We start from the raw sequence: 21,799 nt of genomic DNA, 5'->3' as shown, positions 1-21,799 counted from the left end.
CCTCCTCCAACTGATGGAAATGTAAACCCCTCAAGAGCAGGCAGTCTCCCATCCATCTGGTGTAGGGAACCATCCAATAACAGTGCCTCAGTCTTATCTGGATTGAGCTTCAGTTTGTTGGCACTCATCTAGTCCATTGCCAAGGCAACACGATGGTCCAGCACATCTGTTGCTATGCCTGCAGATGTAAAGGAGAAGTAGAGTTGTGTGTCATCAGCATATTGCTGAAAAAATACTCTTAGGCTCCAGATAACCCCACTCAGCAGTTTCATGTAGATGTTAAACAGCACAGGGGATAAAACTGAACCCTGGGGAACCCCACATGGAAGGCTCCATGGGGCGGAAGCGCATTCCTCAAGCATCACCCTCTGGAAACAAACTTCCAAGCAGGACTGGAACCACCACAAAGCGGTGCTTCCCACCCCCAACTCAGACAGCTGCTCCAGAAGAATACCATAGTCAATGGTATTGAAAGCTGCTGAGATGATGACTTGCATATCTCAAACATATCTCTGAGTCGGTTGGAGTGGAAGACAATAAAATTAATTTAAGGTGAGCTCTCTTTTCTGTTTGGAACCCCCCCCCCCCGACAATGGGTATTTCCTTCCACATGGGTATTTATTGTGGGATTGGTGCTCCTCATGTATGCAACTTTTTATTCTATCTGACATGCCAACACAACATTTCCCTCAGAATACCAGCCTGTTTCTTCTCCCATCCAATCTGCAATCAGTTTCAAAAAAGACCTGTAACAGAAAGCAGTGGAAACCGCAGAAAAGATTAAACTCTAAAGACTAACTTCCCTCCAGCAGGTCTTTTTCTATTGATGCAAACTAAACGTGAATGCAGATGCCCATTAACTCATGGAGTCTGTTAGCTCTGTCACAGTGCTGTGTGGGTCTCTTATAATATTAACATCTCACTGGGCAGTGCCCAGAGTTCCTGTGTACATAGTTTAACAACTGAGGTGGAGCTGACCAGAGCCATTCCTATCACCTTTCTGGTTTCTCAGTTGACAAAGAAGAATTTCCGGTTTAGCTTCTGCTTTACACAGAAAAGGCAGCCAATTCCTGCGGTTGGGGATCAAATTCAGTGCATTGAGTTGAGGGTCAACAAGTTTTGCCACAATGTGCTCCATTCAAGCTCTGAGGTAGGAAGAGAAATGGCTAAACACCAGGAAGAAAGATTCTGTTAAGCTATGATGAAGAGAAACTAAAAAAAGTAAGTGGTCTTGCTTCTGTTTCCAATTAATACTCGCATTTTTAAAAAATCAGAGCTGTCTGCCTTACCTTGATGGCTATAAAGTTATTACATACAGGGTTTTGGGGGGTATTTTTTTTTTTAAAAGGAATTATATATTACAAACTATTTTTGAAAAACAAAATACACCAAGAAATGTATTCTGAGGATTTAAGATATGGGTTACATACCAGCCCCCTTTCTGCATTTCAGAAGTGAAGCTCAAATTGGCATTGTTGTACGAATGCAACAAAAGGAATTAAGTGGATGTGAAAATGATTTCCCATGAATTTGTTAATTATTTGGTGGCTTAGGCAGATGTGTGACTCCCCAGCCTTCTAAACTGTCATCATCTGGTATGCTTAGGAGCTGCCTATGGTTCTTGTTGTTATTGTTTTTGAAAAACTGGATTTCCCTGAGATCTCTGATCGGTTTCATACAACCATAACCGTAACTTGTTTCAACTTGTCATAGTTTCCTGCCTTTTAAGACTGAAGGTGATTTTGTGGTGAAGCCAACTGAAGGAAATGTAACCCCAGGTTTTTTGTTTTTTTAAGGGTCCATAGGTAGGAGAATTATAACCCAGTTAGCTGCTATGAATAAACTCTAAAAATGGAAAGTCTTTTTAGAGTTAAAATTAACAAGCACAGAAGCACAATTCTTCCAGAAGAAACGTCATCATGGCTTCTGCAAAAGCAAACCCTCCTGTCACACCAAACTTTTAGCATTCTGAGAGTGTCAATGAACATTTGGAACAGGAATGGAAGATACTGGCATCTCAGAAAAGACTCCTGAGTAAACTTAGTTGCCATGGCATAAGAGTAGGGGGTCCTCTTATGGATGTGTAACTGGTTACAGGAAGTAGGAAGTAGAAATAAATTGTTAGTTTTCAGAGTGGTGGTATGTAAGAAGTGGGGCTCTAAAGGATCAGTGGGGCCAGTGCTTTCTATCTTGTTCATAAATCTAGAGTTAGACTTGAACAGTGAGGTGGCCAGCTTTGCTGACAACATCAAGTTATTTCTATGGAATTTGGAGAATGAGGGCAGTTCACAGACAAGCAAAATCTGCTTGAACCAAAATGAATGAGTGTGCATACTATCAAAAATGATGCATCTGTAATACCACCTTCAACACTCTCTTAGAAATTAATGTCTTCTTCCAGCCTGTACATCTTCTCCAGGCCTAGGAGGAGATTTATATTAGAAAACAATTTTCTGCTTTGTTTAATAGTGGCATGTTTAATGGGGGCACATTCATTTCTGATCTTTCACAGCGCCTCGTAGAGTAGTGTGCAATCAATATTTCATTGGAAAGGACATTTTCATGCACTTGTTACCCACCGTCAGATGTAAACGCTCTTACATTTCGGTACTATCCAGAGATAGAATCACTGAAGCAAAAGCTTCTGTTTGAGCTTCAGCAGCTAAAGCTGCAGCCTATTCAAGCAAGTGGGTTTGGGCTCGCCAGAGCTTGGGGTCCTCTGAATGTTGCTGTTCCCCTACTGCATTGGCAACCTGCAGCTGCAACTACCATCATCCATGACCATTAACTATGCTGGCTTGGGCTGATGGAACTGGAGTCCACAAGCACCTGGTGGGCTTCACAATCCCTGCCCTAGAATGCCCTACTCACACCTGGTATTGCTCTTCTATTGTAGTGGCACTGTTTCCAGAGACCTCACAATGTCAGAGCAGGAGCTGCAGAGGCTGGCTTCCTCTCCATTCTTGTTCTCATCTCAACCACCCAAAGTCTACGGCAAGGTGCTCTTGGGACATGTTAAGGAATTTCCACCAAGCTTGTGCAGCAGGGCTGATGGCTGCTGCTGCTGCCTTGCCACTGGATGAAAGGCAGCAGCAAAGGGACAAAAATTGCCCTTAAGGCAGCATGGGGACACCAGAGTATAATATGGAGAGCAGAAGATTAGATAATAGATTCAAAAAAGGGAGAACTGCCACAAAACATTTCAGTGAAGAGTGGTCCAGTTTGGGGTTCTAACCAGACAGTAGCAGTAGTGTAGGTATGGCTGTGTTGCCCAACTCATTTTGCAATTCTGCAAGTCCCTGTCAGTTACTGGGAGGGCATGGGGCAAGGCAGGGCAAGGCAGGGAGCTCAGCTCAGCATGGTGCAGGCGCAGTGTGGGGAGCACTGGATTGATTCCACTGCTGCACTGCACCATGCCAAGCTCCCTGCTGCATTGCCCCATCCCCTTCCCTCTCAGTAACTGGCAGTGATGTGTCGTACTGAGAAGTCAGTAAAGCGATGCAGCCTGCACAGCCCCGCCAGCTACTACTGCAATTAACTGGCAAAACCCTTTCCAAGGATGTTCCTTTCTGCCCACTTCTGCAACAGTCAGTCAGCAATCTGTGGCTATTTTGAACATGTTCATTACCGATTGGGTGTTTTGGGGTCTGCTCAACACTTGCTTTAGAGTTTTCCATTTTTATACTTCCTTAAGGTTTCTCTGAGCCTACTGATACCTCCCTCTGCTGCCATTTAGGTTGCATAGGAATCCACCCTTCTCTGAGTTTGCTATTATTGTATAGGATATTATTAGTATTATATTGCTATTATTATATAGGCTGTATTATTTAGGCATATAGCTTGCCTTATCTTGGGGAATCACAACCCATATCAAAATGTGCATTCTTTGTGCATTTTTGTTTTGGTTGCTATGTGCTCTTGTTAAATATTGCAACACTAAAAGTTGCTTATTTTGGTTCTTCACAGTGTACAATATCCTTTGAGAGTTTCCCCTATTCCCCAGGGATGGAGAGGTACAAATATGTGTTGGGAGTTGTGCCCTTACAGATCATTATTTCCAACTACCTCTACCAGAGCAAAACACACAGTACAGTTTCAAAGATGTGCTTTGCTACGTATGTCAGAGTGGGAAACAAGTCACATTTTCTTATGGTGGAAGTAGTGAACTGCACAGCCCCACAGGCCCAAGTATTTTTTTTCAAGTGGGGGGAACAGGACCCAGGGACCACCTACCACTTCTGTCTGTGGTGGAGTGGTAGTAAAGGCATCCGCTGTAGTGGTGAGAATAATGATCCAAACAGAGCTGCTTCTAAGCATTTTACTGGGAAACTTGGGGGACAGACTTAGATCTATATGCATATGTATTATATTATGTTGGCTTGGATGGTGAAATACTGCAGCTAAGAACTAGGAATCAAGACTATCTTGGAGTGTGCTTGAAATGCAGGAAGACTGGATTGGGTTTGGGGAAATAAAATTCAGCCCACAACCGAAGTGAGTGGAAAGATGGGCAAGAGACAGGGGAGCAGTGGTCTGAAGTCATGGGTGAAGAGAAAAAACCCTTTACACACTTATCCTGCGTGCACCTCAGGAAGGCATTAGGGAGTGGGGTCAGGTCTCTGCAGCTGGTGGTTCCAGAGGCAGCCCCACAGCCTGTGGGAGTGATTTAAAAGCCTGTGAGTTATGGTGTGGATTTGCCTCTACTAGTACAGCCATCCTGGCTGATTTTTAGCATTTGGTTCCTACTTATTTTAGTGGATGATGCTTTGGAAACAAACCCAGCTGCTGGAATGCATTGTAGTCTGTGGATCAGATGAGCTAAGTCTGTGTATCCAGACTCTGGCAAAAGAAACCCCTCTGCTGATATTAGGTCAAACCTGGGCCAGCACAGCTCTTCTCTGAAGCCCGCATCCTGGCCAAAAGTGGAAGCCAATGCAGTCTGTGTCTGCCCGGCTTAAAGGAATCACATGTAATGCATAGTCTCTTGTGATTTGGCTTCTTGCCCTTCTGTTTTTTAACCTTCTGGATGCCTAATGCATTTCAAGGGGAGGAAGCACCATCTTGTTCTATGCCTCAGGCAACAAAATGTCTTGGGCTGGCCCTGTCAAGGATAGTTCCTGTGTACTTAGTAATGTTATGCTAGTGAGAAGCCTGGAAGCATCAGCTTTTCACAATCATGAGTGAAGCTGAACGATCATGTCTGTTTTATGCAGTTATGAATACGTAAGAGCATTCTGGATGCCCTATTGCAGGGGCAGCTAACCTGTGGCCCTCCAGATGTTGTTGGACTCCAACTCCCATCAGCCCTAGCCAGCATAGCCAATGGATAATGGAAGTTGTAGTCCAGCAATGTTTGGAGAGCTACAGGGTCTCCAACCCTAGCACAGAGCATCTATCAAGAAAAAGGTGTCAACCTTAGACACAGGGCAGGCCCCAATGGATGGTGCTGTGCAATGCTCATGATCTGTGTTTACAATTTTTTAAAATCTTCACCTGCTGAAAGGAAAGTTGAAGAGGCAATCTCCATTAAGGAATGTTGTTTTAAAAACCATCCTTGCACTGATTGAAAAGCATGGCTTGCTATTTCCAGCTGCGTTTTGTGCTCGCTTACAGAAATGTTAACTCTCAGTATGAGTGGATGTGGGACAGGAGCCAAGATAAATAAGCAAATACATTGACGCATCTGCCGCCCTGATTTGACGTGCTTCTTGTGAGTGTGTTCCCAGGGCGGAGTTTGAGTTTCACACCTTGTTCTGATTACAGAATAGGTAACAGGCAATATGCAAGCAGGTAGAAGGGAAGGAAAAAGTCCATGTGTCTTACTCGTTTCTTGTGTATTATTAGCTAGGACTTGGCTAAGTAATGTGAAAATAATGAAAAGAATCCTTATTTTAAAAGTCCCCTTCTCAAATTTGGAAATATTCCCACTTCTAAGTTATATCAGTTCAAAGAAATACATACATTTTGTTGGGGTGTGCCATTTTGGGGTGGATCAGGACAAATGAGTCTTCCACAAAAGTTAATCTGCTTATTCCTCCCTTATTGGACCTTAGGATGGCCCCCCCCACTCTGCACATGCTCAGAGAAGGAGATTTCTATTATTACTTCAAAGTTTAGAAAGCTAGATGTAGCTACAAAAGGATTGTTTGTGGTACTTGTTTATTTTTCTTTTCTTAAGGAGGTGGTATTAAAAATGCCTTCTGATTTCTGGTTCAAATTAGGCCCTTATTATGAACTTTAACCTGCATAGGTGAGGTTGGAAGATTATAAACTTTTAAAGGAAATAACGATGCCATTTGTTTTTCTAGCTTGCCTTCCTGAGCCAGAACAATGTCTAACACCAGCACTACACCCAGCAGCCCCAGTAACCTCACGGCAACCACTGCTGTGACCACTGCTCAGCCAAGCATCATTGAAGATTTTCTTAACAAAATTCCATGTGAGTGCATGAAAGGGTGGATGGGGTGGACTCAAATGTGATGTTTAAAGGATTGCTGGAAGACCTTGTCATGGGCCTCATTTTTATTTTATAAGTTAAAGCCGTTGTTTCTTCCTGTTTTAGCTTCCAAAATATGTGTATGTGTTTTAACTGAAATTCACTTGACTTTTTCTAGAACATGTTGTACAGTTCATTAAGGAAATTCAGTGCAGCCCATAAGGACAGTAATTTCGTTGGCTAATTCAAACCAACTCAACATATGCAAACACACCCCATTCCTCTCTACATTGACTTGCTATAGTCTCGAGGCACAATGGAGTACAATTTTGTGTAGGTCTGCACACATTGGAGAATATAAGAAGAGCAAAATCTTCTCCACAAGCTTAATTGAAATGAACAGAAGTTACTCATTGTGTTCTTGAGCAACTTCTGCTCACTTCAATGGCTGTTGCACAGCTGATCATCGTGGAACATTTTGCCTCAGGAGTTCTTGACAACTTGAACCCTTCAGATGGTCAGATTCCTGCCTCATCTTCACTCTTTTCACGTCTCTTCTCTCATGCCTTCTCCCCATTTCCCTGAAAATATGTGAAGCACCAAATAAGAACAACAAAGAGAATTGTGATGCTATCATCTAAAAAGAAAAAAAGAAAAGGAAGTTGTTTAGCAAGAAGAGACACACTTACCTTTTGGCCTGCTCTTTCCAGGCACAGGTCCCTGCAAAAACCCACTATATAAAGCTGAAGTGCAACAAATGGCAATTTGGATTTTCTGTGGATTGCCATTTGCTCCAATTCAGCTTTAGAGAGTGGGTTTTCACAGGAAAAGCTACAGAGCGGGGGGAAATCCCCAATGCTTGGACACAGAGCTTTAAAGTGTGGGCCTTGCCTGGAAAGAGCAGAGGAAAGATAAGTGTGAATTAGCCCACAGTCAAGTTGAGCATACAAATCACTGATATTTATAAGCTATGGCCACCACTGTGTTCCCATTGGTTGGTTTCTTTCCATTTCCTTTTCAGTCTATTATAAATTGACTTTGACAACATAAAGTGAGAGAAGAAATTATTTGGCTGTTTTTGTGGGGGAGACTGCATTACACATTTTGCACAAATGAATTTCCTCTACTTCTCCCAGAACAGTTTCCTCTAAGGGGAACAAGCATGGGGAGTAACTATGCCATCTGGTGGTAATCATTACAAGAATTAAAAACAAAAGGGATTACCTCAGGAACTGTTTTTTCCCCCTTGAAGAAGAGCAGAAATTAAAAGGACATACAAAAGCACCATAAAAAACAGTTTCTATTTTCCTGATGGCTATATGGATAGGACTGTAAAAGCTTGGATTTCAACATTCCTGTCTGATCAATTTATAATTTGCCATTTTATATTGATTATTCTGATAAATTGTGTTAATTGAGTTGTTTGCTGCTTGCTGCTTTTTGCAGGACCTAAAAGCAGAAGGATATAAGCCAGTAAGTGAAATGAAACAAATGAAATAATTTGCCTGCTGATAGGAGATGATACTAGAATTCCCAAAGATATTGACTGCATTTGGATGAGCATATCTTGGCTTAATAAACCAAGGTATGAAAAAGCCTGTTGTTTGTGCACAATTAAACCAGGAAGTCTCTTAATCATACTTTCCCATTTTGTCCTGATTTGGAAACCATGGTTATCAGTTTTGGAACAAGCTAACATATTAAGTCAACTTCAAACCATGATTCAACATCCTGATTTGTTCTGAATGAGGAAGCTATGGTTTCCAGCTACAGATGAAACAGTAAAGGTAAAGGTACCCCTGACCGTTAGGTCCAGTCATGGATGCCTCTGGGGTTGTGGCGCTCATCTCGCTTTACTGGCCGAGGGAGCCGGCGTTTGTCCGCAGACAGCTTCCAGATTGGGATTTGAACCACTGACCTTCTGATCGGCAAGCCCTAGGCTCTGTGGTTTAGACCACAGCACCACCTGCATCCCAGATGAAACAGTAAACTATGGTTAATTTAAGACTTCCTGGCTTGTTTGCTCATGATGTGAAGGAAGGGGCAAAGAGGCTGCTTGCTAATCTAAGATGTGAATGCAAACATTGCTTTTGGGCAAGAATGCTTTATTAATGTGCACTACACAGAAAGTAAGAATGAGCACCTTTCTTTCTCTTTCTTTCTTTCTTTCTTTCTTTCTTTCTTTCTTTCTTTCTTTCTTTCTTTCTCCTAATGCTGGGACAGTACCCAGATGGGCTCTCATAGCTATTGCTGTCGCAGTGGGCCTGGTCCTCCTCCTCTTACTCATCTGCATCATCAAGTGCTGTTGTTGTAGGAAGAAACGCAAGAAGAAAGAGAAAGTCGCCTTTCCCAGCACCAATGGCTCACCCACCCAAGCCACTCTGGTAGGTCTTATTGCTGCCCCGTTGTGCTCTGGTAGGGTATGCTATGCACAAAGCAGAGGCAAATTGGTGTGGGGCAAATTAAGAAAACGTAAGAGATCTTCTCAGAGCTTGATATTTGGGGAAAGCCAACTGGAAAGAGCAGTCTACTTGTTTGGTTTGTTTGCGTTTGCTATTGGCACTCTAGTTTTCACTACTTGGTTCCAAAATGGCTGTTCCTTAATGCTCACTCATAGCAACTATATTTTTGATTGCCATTAATGTACCAGCTATGGATTTTAAACTGATATTTTGCCTCCAAGTGAATATAGAGAAGTACAATACGCTTAGCAAACTGCCTCTTCTGTCTTAAAATTGTCCATAAAGAGAGGGTGCTGCTGTCTTGACAATAGATCCAACCTGATATTGATGACCTGGAAGGTGGACTGCAGAATGAGAAACGAGGGCAGCTGCAATATTCTCTGGAGTATGACTTCCGTAGCCAGGAGGTATGATTCTCAAATCCCAGGGTGAAATATTTGTGACCATCTTTTATTATAAAGCTATATTATCACAACCTCTTCCTTTCCCCCTCCTTCCAGCATTCAAAATCTTTCATTTTCACATAACCAGATTTATATCCACACACACCCCTACTCCACAACAGAGCAATCCTAAAATGGTGGTGGGGAGATTTCATGCCAGAGAAAACATCCTAATGGCACTGCTCCTCAGCTGCCTTTCCTGGGAGCTTACAATTGCTCCCTTAATGATCAGTCCCAGCCATTGTCAGTATAGCTGGCTTTTCCTTCATTCTCACCCAGCCCATATGTCCGAAGCTGGAGTCAGGAGGTCAGCAATAAAACAATAAGCACTCGATGTAAGTGAAGTTAACTCTTTAATTAAAGAAACAAAACAGCTCTGTCTTAGTGGTCACAGCAACCTTTCCGCAATGAAGCAGTTGTGAGGATTGAAGGTCCCCACCTGCCCACCGCACTCTAAGTCTCTTCCTCCCCTGGTTCCTTCCGCAGCAGCCTAAGGCTCCATCATCTTGTCTCTCTTTGTTCCACCCTCTTCATACCTCTTCAGGTTCTGGGAATCCAGAAGGGAGGGGAGCTGGTCACACCGGGAGGGGGAGAATCCATGTCTTCTTTAGCAGCCTGCCTCATCTCTACCTCTTGGCCGCTTCTACTTCTGCCTCTGATTCTTGGCTGCCATCTGCCACAGCCTCTTCCTGCTCACTAAACCCTGTTTTCTTTTCAGCTTCTGACACTTCTTCCTCCTCCCAGCCTGCTCCCTCTTCTCTCTCTGACCATGCATTGCCATCCCACCACCAATCTCCAGACTCTGAGCCTTCTTCCCCATGGGGTTCCCTTGGGGGTTCACCAGCTGGTGCCTCCCCCCACTGCTCTGCATCGAGCCAGTCATGACACTATAGCTTACATCAGTTATGCCATCCTAATAGCCATTTTTTTCATCTGATTCCTTCCTATCCTCTGCTACTCTCCTGCTTTTCCATACCATATGTAGCCTTGGTTTCCCCACTTCAGCTGTAGCCTATTTCTGCAGTGTCTAAGGGTATGTAAGCCATTCTATGATGTTAAATGCTTTGGTGTTGATTCTCTTTAAGATGAAGGTTGGAGTGAAGCAGGCGGCAGATCTTAAGGCTATGGACAGCGGAGGCACTTCTGATCCCTATGTGATTGCCTACTTGACGTCTGATATGAGGAAGAAGTATGAGACAAAGGTTTACCGTAAGACACTGAACCCTGTTTTCAATGAGAGCTTCATTTTTAAGGTAGGAGGTAGTCACCTCTATCAATCAGTTCATTGCTCCACTTATATCCATTTTAGCATTGCAGTGTGTAGATTTGTTTATATTATGCAGAAAATCAATTAAAAGACCTTGGGGAAAAGGAAAAGAAAAAAATCAACATTACCAATCTGGTGTAGTTTAATTGATTTGACTGAGATTACACCCCCTTAAATGGCCAGCAAATTGTCTCGTTGAGACTAATATCCTGAGCTCACGTGATAGCAAGCATAGCGTCTTCCACCTGGCAATAGGCAGGGCAGGGTGGCATTGCTTACTTGGCTTCCCAACACTGGGGTCATGGCCAGTTCCTGAGAGGGTCAGGGGTGAAGTGGGAGGCAGGCTGGTGCCACGTTGGCATAGTGGCAAGAGCTGAGTACCAGTTGGTGTGGACAAATGGCATTGATAGTTATTTCCATCATGCTCTGCTTATAAGCTTCCTTGGGTTATCTTTCTGCCCATTGTTGGAGACAGTGCTATACACTGTGGACTTTCAGCCCAGTCTGTTATGCTGAAGTATGACATTCCTGTATCAAATACAATAATTCTTGCATTAAACCCATAAACTAGCTGTGGGGAACCTTTGGTCCTCAAAATGTTGCTGAACTACAACTCCCCTCAGCCCCAGCAAGCATGGCCAGAGGCTAGGGATTCAGCAGCATCTGTATGGCCACACCCACCATACAACTTTAGACAGGCCTGCAATTTGGGCCTACTGGAAAAAGCTGGAAATCAGTTTGCTTTCTCCCCCTTTCCTCCTTGCCAGATACCCCAGGCAGATATAGCGGAATCCACACTGGTGATGCAGGTGTACGATTTCAATCGCTTCTCCAAGCATGACATCATTGGTGAGATGCGGATCCCTCTAGGTGATGTTGATTTGCAGCACGTCATTGAGCAATGGCAGGAGCTCACTGAAGCCAGCAAGATGGAGGTTGGTATTATCAAGCAGTGTGGCAAATCCTCTGGGCATTGCAAGTGTCTCCGAGAGTGGGTTACAAAAAATTATAAAAACAAAATGTGAATACAAAAAACTAAAATAAGCTAAACATCACTGTGGTAAAAGCAGCACAAAATGGTGTACGGTGTTAAAGTTGCATCTAAAAAACTTCTGCAAAATAATTTTAAGGAGTCTTTGCCAGGCACTGAAATGACAATAAAGCAAACAGCAGGTGAGTCTTTCTGGGGAGAGTGTTCCACAGGTAGGATGCTACCATTGAGAAGGCCCTTTCAGGTCCTCAGATGATTAGCAGCCACAGGAAGCCTTCTACTGAAGATCTGTATGTATGATTAGGTTCATGAGGAGATAGCACCCTTATCCTATGCCATGAAGGTCAAAAGCAGCATTTTAAGTTGGGAAACAGGCTGGGAGCCTATGTAGTTGGCTTAGCATAGCATAGGTGCAATCCCACTTATTCTGCACTAATTGCTGTCTTCAAAGCACATACAGTAGTCTAACTTGGTGGTTACCTGGGCATGAAGAACTGAGCAGATATGCTCAGACTGTGATTCTGAACATGGTATGGACAACACAACAGTGCTTTTTGATGTTGTGACTTAGTCCTATGCTGTGCAGCAACACCTGCCTTTGCCAAGGATGCCAACTTAGCTAGTTTAGCACAGGTTTTCACTTCTGCTGTGGCAGATGAAGCAACAACGTAGGGCCAGCGTGCACAATGTTCAGAGGGGAGTTATTGCTCATTCCCCCCATGCCCTTGCAAAACCTGCTGGGGCAAGCCCACAGATCAATGTACAGGATAAAGAAACTTCTTCCATCAAAATATCACATCACAAAAAGGGTATGTTGTTAGCTTGAAATTCTGTGAAAAGAAAATGCCAAATGGATCCATTTAGTCACAATATCAACTGATTTGACCAATGACGTCCAATCAAAAAATGCTCTAATTATACACGCTTCATTATATAAGTTGATTACATAAGGAGTTTGCCATACTGGAAGTTATATAATTTCTGCCACTTGCAGGGTGGCGTATGTTGCAAATTGTGCTAATTTTTTTGTAGGTTGGAATGCAAATCCTTTGCAGTCTGAAAACAGTGTGCCAAAACATCAATTCTAATTTTGGTTCTGATAAAACCAAAGTCTTTTTTCCATTCTGTTTTGTAGAGGTTTTGAAAAACAAAGTATGACATAGCGTGTTTGCTGTATATTCACCTTTTATGAGGCAGCAAAATAGGATGCAAGGCAAAGCCAGGGGTGAAGGAGAGGCTATGGTCAGAAACAAAACAGCATAGGCTATAACTGAAACAAAATAAAAAAGAAATTCCTTCCAGTAGTACCTTAGAGACCAACTAAGTTTGTCTAAGGTGCTACTGGAAGGAATTTTTTTTATTTTGTTTCAACTACGGCAGACCAACACGGCTACCTACCTGTAAATAGGCTATAACTGTTAAACACTTTCTAAAATACCTTGTCTGAGGAATACTATCAATAAGGGGTGTGGTCAGCATGCAATTTCCAAAAAGATAAGTTCCAAGACTGAAATTGTATGGAAACCCATATACAAGGAAGCCTTGTCCATCAGTTTTAAGTATATGAGGACAAACAGAAGTTGCTCAGTGACTGTACATACTTGTATGTATTTTTCTGTATTATATAATATTTCAAATCTGTTTCTTTAAATACAAGGCTTTGCCAAGCATGGAAGGGGATGTAATGAATGGATGTTGTTAAAAGGAATGTCTGCATGGCTGCAGGATTGCCAACAGCAGCAAGAGATTTCTTTTACTTATGCCGCTGGGATAAGGGTTTGGGAACAGGCACACACTATATAGTTATTATTTAAATCAATATATTTTTACAAAACTTGTTTCTGCTTTCATTCTCTTATAGAACTAACTAATCAAGAAGTGCCCAGATTGACAACTGGATCACTTCTAGCTCAGACAAGTAGCTAGAGAGCCATTTTCAGTTGTAACAGCACTGCTAATATTGGTCATATCTAGTATATCTGGATAATAAAGTCTGGCAGGAAGGCCTGTTCATTAATTCTAAGTATGTACAGACAAGCTGAAGTTGTCCAGAATGCACACAGCCTCCTTGACACAAACCTGTGGCTGCCACAGGCTGAGCTGGCCATATAAAGTCAATCTGAGGTCCTTTTGAGTCACAGGAGCAAAGTGCCTCCTAGGAACTGACACTTTCTAGAGGGAACTGTCTCATCAATAGTTCGCTGCCTAGAGGCTATATAGAGGAACAAGGAAGGGCTGGATCAGGGATGGTGCACTGGGGCTCTCCAGAAGTTGTTTGGCTCCTGCTTCTGTCAGTCACAGCCAGCGCATGGCCAATGGTAGGAGATGATGCAACATCTGGAGAGCCACCTTCCTTGGGCTAAATAAGGGCATACCAACAACAAGGGAGGGAATGTGTCAGCAAGTAGCCCACTGAATGCAGAGGCAGATGTAAGCAGGATGTGTGAATCAACCTGGAGTAGCTACTTCCCTCTGGGTCCATATGCCTCACCTCTCCCATGATCATGTATCCTGCATTCATACTATTTCGGACTATGAAATGTAGTTTAATTGTATTTAACACATAACTAATCCATAGTAAGTGAACATGAATAGGTGTATCCCAAACAGTGGAACATTAGGTACTCTGAAGGATTGTAAGAAGCAATGCCCACAGGCGTTTCATTAACATTTACCATTTTGTCCAAAGAGTAGTAGTCATGTCATCTATTGCTCATGACATTCCTTCAGACAACTGAGTTTCAATTATTAATCCCTATTGTTTGGTGATAGCAAATGCCAATGTGCCTCAGGATAAAACTGGCTTTCTCAATCAATCAATCAAACAATTTATTGTGTATAGCCAAAGGCATTTACAATGAACAGCAGAGGGCAAAAGCAAGGCTGAAATCACACTGGCTTTCTGAAGCACATCTTTATTATCCCGAACCGTTGAGGAAAGGCTAAGGAAGCTTTAATTGAAAAAAATGATCATGCGCTGCTTGTGAATCCCCATGGTTCCTGGCTGGTAGCTACTGTAGGCAAAGAAATGAGTTTGATAGTATCTTGGCCCTAGCAAGGCAATTCTTATTTTCTGATTACTGCTGTATATTCCTCTTGAGCAGAATGTTGGGAATGTTATTCAGCCCAAGGGCTACATTCCCTTCTGAATAACCTTCTGGGATCCACAGACCAATGGTGGCTGGGGCCAGAGGCAAAAGTGGGCGGTGCAATAAACATGAATGCTATCTTTGCGCAGTAGCCTCATTTCCACGCGCGCGCGCGCGCACACACACATAATTCTCCATCCTGCAGAGCAAGCAGGGCCATCAGAGTTGAAGGACACTTTCCAGCCAACTCAAAGAGCGGTGCTCTGGGGAGAGTCTTGAGGGCTAGATAAAGCAGACAAGAGGGTCACATTTGACCCCAGACCTGGGGTTCCCCAATCCCTGGTCTAGAGAGCACTATGTAGCAATGAATATAGCAGATAGGATACAACAGCTTAGGTTGTGCAAAGACCTAACATAATTAGAAAGCTGAGGCCAATGTACTCTTTTCACAAACCATTGTGTTTTTTTGGGTGGGTGTATTCTGCAACATGACCTTGATGTAATAATAGTGCACTAGGGGCGGGTTTATACTGGTCCATACACATGCCATTCCCATTTATCAGTTGTTCCATTATACTTCCCCAATGTTATTACAGTACAGTTGTACCTTGGTTTTCGAACAGCTTACGCCGCAAACCCGGAAGTAGGTGTTCTGGTTTGCAAACTTTGCCTCAGAAGCCAAATGTCCAGTGCAGCTTTTGAGGCCTCTGAGGCTTCTGATTGGCTGCAGGACACTCCTACAGCCAATCGGAAGCCGCACCTTGGTTTCCAAATGTTTTGGAAGTCAGACGGACTTTCAGAACACATTCTGTTCAAAAACCAAGGTACGACTGTATTGCCATCTGGAGGGGCACTGTAAACTATATCACAACAATAATGGGACACCCCCATCCCCAAATGGAATTTTTCTGCTGTGAAAAGCTACTTGTATGTCAACAGAAAGCTATGCTACATGCTCAAACATGAAGCAAAACTTTTGCAGGAGCAAACAGCTTTAAAAGCAGAATCACACATGGCCACACTGATACCGCATCTCATCCATAATACACAATGAAAAGGATGTCTGGAGGGGTCCTTGTTTCCTCTAGAATCAAATTCCGAGAACACTGATTCTCTTGGTCTGTAGCAGAAGCTGCTTGTGCACAGCGGTGATTGATTGATTCCCATGACATCGCAAACCCATATTCCCAAGAAAGTGTTTCAGCTTAAATATATATATTGTGGTTTGTTTAAATAAATAAAAATCAAAGCAACGAAAGAACATTCCATCAAATAAACTAGCAGGTGGTACAATATTGATATAATAGGAAGGCAGGCTTCTTGCCTGGGGGTGGGGAATGACAAGACAGATGGTTGAATCAGCATTCAAATTGCTCTGAAGTACAGGAGAAAAATCATTTTCATCTTGTGGAAGAAAACTATATGGCAACCCCTTTCCCCCCTACCCCTTAAAGGTATGCTTGTACATGCCCTTAGAACAGAAGCAGTATTATTCTCTAAATGGCCACATGGAATAATGTTTCCAGCCAATACAGATGTCATGTGGGCGATCCCTCCCAACTTTTAAATAGCCATGGGCTGCTTCAGTTTTGATCAGAGTTACGGGTGCTGCCAAAGGGGAATTCATGACATTTTCTAGAACTAAATCACCCCCTTAGCCAAAACTGCTATCAGCCCTGCCTGAGGTAGCGGATAGAGACAAGTGCATGGTTAGTTCCTTCCTGTAATTTCCCCCCTAGTGTGGCTAATAACAGCTTCATAGGAGGGTCCATTTAGATTGGAGGGAAATGGCGTGGAATCAATTTGATTTGAGAGGAGAACATCTCTGTGCATAGTTGGAGAGCCCTTCTTTCATCTCTGTCTCACCACAACTGTCCTATCTTCTTCTGAGGTCAGGGAAAGGACTTTGAAGAACAGTGATCATGCCTTCCAGGCAGCTTGAGACCTGGACACTCCACAATTGGGCCTTCAGTTTCTGCTCTTAGTTTGTCAGTGGGTTGTAAAATGTTATATTTAACCTTTCTCCTTCCTCCTGCCTTTTTCTTCTTGTAACAGCAAGAGCGCCTTGGGGAGATTTGCTTCTCACTCCGATATGTTCCCAGCACCAGCAAATTAACTGTGGTCATCGTGGAAGCCAAAAAGCTCAAGCGGATGGATGCACATGGCCTGTCAGGTAATGGGAAAGGATAGCTGGAGCTCACTGTTCAAAGTGAAGGGATGTGAAATAGATGTAGGGGCCCCTCAAATGAAGTCTGGAAGGCTAGGATCATCTTTGACCTACTACAACCTGGAGGACACCATGCCAGCTATCTTGCCCTGACTTCCCACTGCCCTTGAAAATAGGAAAGATGCCTTGATCATAAGAGCTGCACACCTATCTCTTGTGCCATGACAGAGAATGTGCTTGTCTTCTGCTGCTGCTGATATTCAGAACACGCTGCTGGAACAATACTTTAGGGCAAAGATTTACATCTTAAGATAAGGGAACTGTGTCAAATCCGAGTGAGTCTTATTTTTTAGAAGCTAGCAAGAAATTATCCCTGCCTTCTCCAAAAGATATCTGAACAGCAGTTTAGTCTCAGGATGACCCTTTAAGGAAGGACAGGCTGCATCCAAGGCTCAACAAGACGACTCAACACGTTTCACGAGCAAGAGATTTGAACCTGGGTTCCCACTCCAAACCCAACACCGAGTCCTAGACACTGTACCACTAGCTGCTGGCAAAGCTAAGTGGTGATGAAGGAGCTAGGAGAGGGGTAGGGAACTTGTATCCCCCCCCAGATGTTGCTGGATTACAAATCCCATCATCTCTTGCTGCGTTGCTGGGGCTGATGGGCATTGGAGTCCAGCAACATCTGGAGAGCCACAGGTTCCCTGCTCCTGAGTTAGGATGTGTGATGAAAGTCCAAAAGCCTGGGATGTGGTGCTAAGAAACCCTTTGTAAGGTCGGGGTCTTGTTCAAAATGGTCGCATTTGGAATTAACTTGATTTATAAAGACCTCAGAAAGAGACCTTATTCAATACAGCCCCCTTATATTGTAGGAATATATAGATTCCTTCTTTAGACTGTCAACATTTTCTGACTTTCCCCTCTCCCTCCTTCATCCCAGATCCCTATGTCAAAGTGCAGCTTATTCTGAATAAAAAGAGATGGAAGAAGAAGAAGACAAGTGTGAAGAAAAACACATTACATCCCTACTTCAATGAGGCATTTGTTTTTGAAGTGCCCCTCAACTTGATCCAGGTATGTTTCCTCTGTCCAGAGGACACCATTTCATGGCAGACACATGTTTCTAGGGAATTAGCATTAACCTAGATATCTTTGCTTGTTGCCTGTGCAGAGGATCTTCTACAAGCACTTCTCTTGTTACACTGAAATAAGCTTTGATGGCTACAGCTGTTCTTGCTATTGCATATCTGTTACTGAGCCTCTCCTTCTCTACCAAAGGCTAATAGTTGTTTTGCACATAAGAAAACTTACACAAAACTTACAAATAAAAGAATGTCAACACATTATTCATATCTAGCCCCACAACACCTTCATTAATGGTGCGAAGCTGTAGCTCAGTGGTGGAGCATCTGCTTTGCGTGCAGGCTAGGACAGACCTATCTGAAACTCTGAAGAGCTGCCGCCAATCAGCGTACTGAGCTAGGTGGACCAAGGGCCTGACCAATGGCAAGACAGCTTTCTATGATTTCTGCAGTATCATGGGGGCTGCTTTTCCATGGATTCAACCCATGGCGTTGGTGCAAAGTTTAAAGGCCTACTACCATGGGGACATGGCCAATGGCACAGGTCCTTATGACGCAGTTGTTTCCTGTTTGGGGTTGGCGCTGACAGTTGGATGGTAACTGGTACGTCCAACGTCCTGGAACAGTTGGGTGATAACTGGTACTGATGACGTGATGGTGGCCTTTAAACATTTCCTGCAGTGCAAATAGATAAATTCCATACCACTACTATAACATCTAAAGCGGGGGCGGGGTGTTAGAATTCCTGCTCCATGATTATAGTCATGGGATTGTTGTCTATCACAGTGTTTCCCAACCTTGTGCCTCCAGCTGTTTTTGAACTACAACTCCCATCATCCCTGACTAGCAAGACCAGTGGCAAGGGATGATGGGAATTGTAGTCCAAAAACAGCTGGAGGCACAAGGTTGGGAAACACTGGTCTATCACATGACGGTATATGTTTTGACTCCACAGAGTGGGACGTGACAGAGACAGGATATTTGTGTTGCTGTGTTCCGTGAAGTGGGACTATTGTCCTTTGTTCTCTCTCTTTGCTGTCTGATGCTAGAGAGAGAGGGAGCCATGTTGCAGTGCTCCATGTGTGTTTATGTGTAAATAAAGTAGATTAGCCAAAATGCTGAGTTTCTGAGGTCTGTTATACAAGCTGCAAAGACTCTGCAGATCCCTAAGTGTGCTGATGTCTGTTGGCATTGGTTGCTGTGATGTTCAGGCAGAAGAAAGCTTATGGAGCTCCTGAACGATCAACCAGGAGGGAAAGAGCATGCCAGTCGGGCATGTGTCTCTGCCAGGGTCCTACTCGAGACTAGGACAAGCTCCTGACATGGGGAACCTGTGGCCCTCCAGATGTTGCTGGACTACAACTCCTACTGTCCCTCTGGCCATACTGGCTGGAATTGATGGGCATTAGAGGGCTACAGGTTGCTGATCCCTGATCTAGAGAGCATAACAGTACAAAGGCAACCTTATGGGAAGAGGAGGATATGTGGTACATCGTGTCTGCAATGTGATAAAGCTTTCCCCATTCATTTTTAAAACTACTTTAATGTACCTGGAAGTCCACACTGAGCATATGCTTCCTGAAAAGAGTACATATTCCTCAAAGCTTCCATACTGCCCCCTGCTTCTTTCTATCCTCTCATCTCATTGCTTTGTGTCTTCTTTCCAGAATGTAGACCTGGTGATTTCTGTCTGGGATCGTGACAAAGTGTCCAAAGATGACCAGATTGGGAAGCTGTTTCTCAGCTGCCGAGCAACAGGCAACCAGCTACGTCACTGGTCGGATATGCTGGCCAATCCTCGCAGGCCTGTGGCACAGTGGCACAGCTTGCAGCCTGTGGAAGACGTTGACAAAACCCTGGGACTGAAGACTCGCTTCAAGCTGCCACTACCGAACAGCTAAGAAAAAACAGTCCTCTCCACTGGAGAAGATAACCCCAATGCGCTTGGCTAGTAGGAAAAGTTTACAAAGGAGCAGCTGGTAGCAGAAATCACAGTGTAGCATCATGATCACTTAGCCAAAAGTGTTCTGAAGGAGAATATCGATCGCTCTTTGCTTGAACTCAGACTCTAAAGGATATTTATCTTGGATGAGTGGGAATCCAAATGTGTGTATGTGTCTACAACCCATCACCATGGAATCCAGAAGTCACTGTTTCATCATGACGAAGAGACGCAAACAAAATTCACAAGGCTGTACTAGCTTGAATTTAAAGAGGTGCTACTAACAGGATGTGCGGAAGGCCATGTGCGGACATGTGTGGAGCAGGAATTTCCACTGGGCCTATAAACATATTTGCAATCAATGCTCATTGCCCATGTTAAAAATCTTAAAATTGAGGGAACACATCCACACATGCCCACACATACATATACATACAGTGGTACCTCAGGTTACATACGCTTCAGGTTACATACGCTTCAGGTTACAGACTCTGTCAACCTCGGGTTAAGAACTTTGCTTCAGGATGAGAACAGAAATCGTGCTCCGGCAGCGTGGCAGCAGCGGGAGGTCCCATTAGCTAAAGTGGTCTTCCGGTTAAGAACAGACCTCCAGAACAAATTAAGTTCTTAACCCGAGGTACCAATGTATGTATATATATATATATATATAGAGAGAGAGAGAGAGAGACTAACAAACAGCTTGCTAAATAAAAAGAGACAGGTTAAATTGAAAGAATCAAATAAATTCTCCTTTCAACATTGCTGCTAGGTATTTCAGACAGGTTTCAGAGGACATAAATACGGTAAGAGCCTGCTGGATCAGGCCAATGGCCCATCTAGTCCAGCATCCTGTTCTCACAGTGGCCAACCACATGCCTAAGGGAAACCCACAAGAAAGTCCCAAGCACAAGAGCACTCTTCCTTCCCTGTGGTTTTCAGCAACTGGTATCCAGAGGGATTGTTGCCTCTGCCTGTGGAGGCAGAGCATAGCCATTATGGTTAGTAGCCACTGATAGTCCTCTCCTCCACGATTTGTCTAATCCTCTTTTAAAACCATCCAAGTTGGTGGTCATCACTGCCTCCTGTGGGAGCGAGTTCACAGTTTAATGATGAGCTGCATGGAGTACTTTCTTTTTCTGTAATAATCAGGTGTATGTGTGCCTGCTCCTTAGAGTATACCAAGAAAAAAGCACACCAAGAACTCTGGCCAATATAAGTTTCAATAGTGGGAGTGGTCCCTACTCGCAAATCAAAAGTAAATTGTAACAAAAACTAATTGACTATTGATTTACAATTGACTATTGATTTGCGAGTTATGGGGATCTGAAACAAGATCTGTGTGTGAATTCTCAGCAACAAAAGCAAGCAAGCAGGGAGGGACAAATAAATCTTTATGGTTTCAATTTATTATGTTTGGGGCCAACAAAGAATAAATATGCTCAGTGTGACACAAAGGAGCATGCTATATCATTATTTTGTTCCAGCTGGGTACATTTGCCGCTTACGTTGTCAGAGACATGTATGGATTGCAATTGCCACCTGCCACTACTATCAAGTGTGTCAATAAATGCTGCAATAACTAGGAGAAGATCTTGATTCCTTCTGCTACTAACCTCTTTGGAAGTCAAGTGTAGCTCAGCATTATGCCACTCTGTCTTGTTCCTACCCCTGGTACTTCTTCTTCGCTATCCCTGCAGGGTTTATTGTCCACAAATGGATTTGTGAGATGATAATAAAAACAGGTTCTTCCTCTTATTTGTGGAACAAGCAAGCAAAGACTTTCCGTTTCTGGATCTCAGGCAGTGACGTCTGCCATCATATAGAGAGCAGTATCTTGGATACCCAAAATGAGCAGTGGTCCACCAATCGCAATTGGCTCTGTGGAGGAGTAGACCCTTCATAAATGACTGGGGCTGC

At 43.5% G+C, this 21,799-nt stretch overlaps 1 protein-coding gene and 1 long non-coding RNA gene across 2 annotated transcripts in view; both read left to right on the top strand.

Annotated features, from left to right (window-relative positions):
* The window catches only part of LOC309331043, a 29,815-nt gene extending 8,178 nt beyond the window's left edge, over positions 1 to 21,637 (top strand). Inside the window, exon 2 of the long non-coding RNA XR_014151700.1 lies at positions 20,556 to 21,637. This is a non-coding gene — a long non-coding RNA (uncharacterized lncRNA). The remainder of the gene's footprint in view (positions 1 to 20,555) is intronic.
* On the top strand, positions 986 to 20,311 carry SYT8 (synaptotagmin 8). Its single transcript, XM_081877047.1, has 9 exons — positions 986 to 1,221; positions 6,309 to 6,439; positions 8,660 to 8,820; positions 9,210 to 9,305; positions 10,427 to 10,594; positions 11,376 to 11,543; positions 16,744 to 16,861; positions 17,799 to 17,932; positions 19,608 to 20,311. Exons 2-9 carry the CDS (start codon positions 6,331 to 6,333, stop codon positions 19,839 to 19,841), a joined length of 1,188 nt encoding a protein of 395 aa, XP_081733173.1. The 5' UTR covers positions 986 to 1,221; positions 6,309 to 6,330; the 3' UTR covers positions 19,842 to 20,311.
* Positions 21,638 to 21,799: the final 162 nt, after the last annotated feature.

This window comes from Podarcis erhardii (genome assembly GCF_964252035.2).
Source record: "Podarcis erhardii genome assembly, chromosome: 1".
Taxonomy (NCBI): Eukaryota; Metazoa; Chordata; class Lepidosauria; order Squamata; family Lacertidae; genus Podarcis; species Podarcis erhardii.
The sequence above is the reverse complement of the archived record's forward strand: the minus strand, read 5'-3'. Positions and strand labels throughout refer to the sequence as shown.

What these genes read in the sequence shown, in the direction of transcription:
- SYT8 (XM_081877047.1), top strand. Translation starts at nt 6,331, where the DNA reads ATGTCTAACACCAGCACTACACCCAGCAGCCCCAGTAACCTCACGGCA. An exon ending in TTTTCTTAACAAAATTCCAT is followed by an intron (nt 6,440 to 8,659) that starts GTGAGTGCATGA and finishes ATGCTGGGACAG; the next exon opens with TACCCAGATGGGCTCTCATA. An exon ending in ATGACTTCCGTAGCCAGGAG is followed by an intron (nt 9,306 to 10,426) that starts GTATGATTCTCA and finishes ATTCTCTTTAAG; the next exon opens with ATGAAGGTTGGAGTGAAGCA.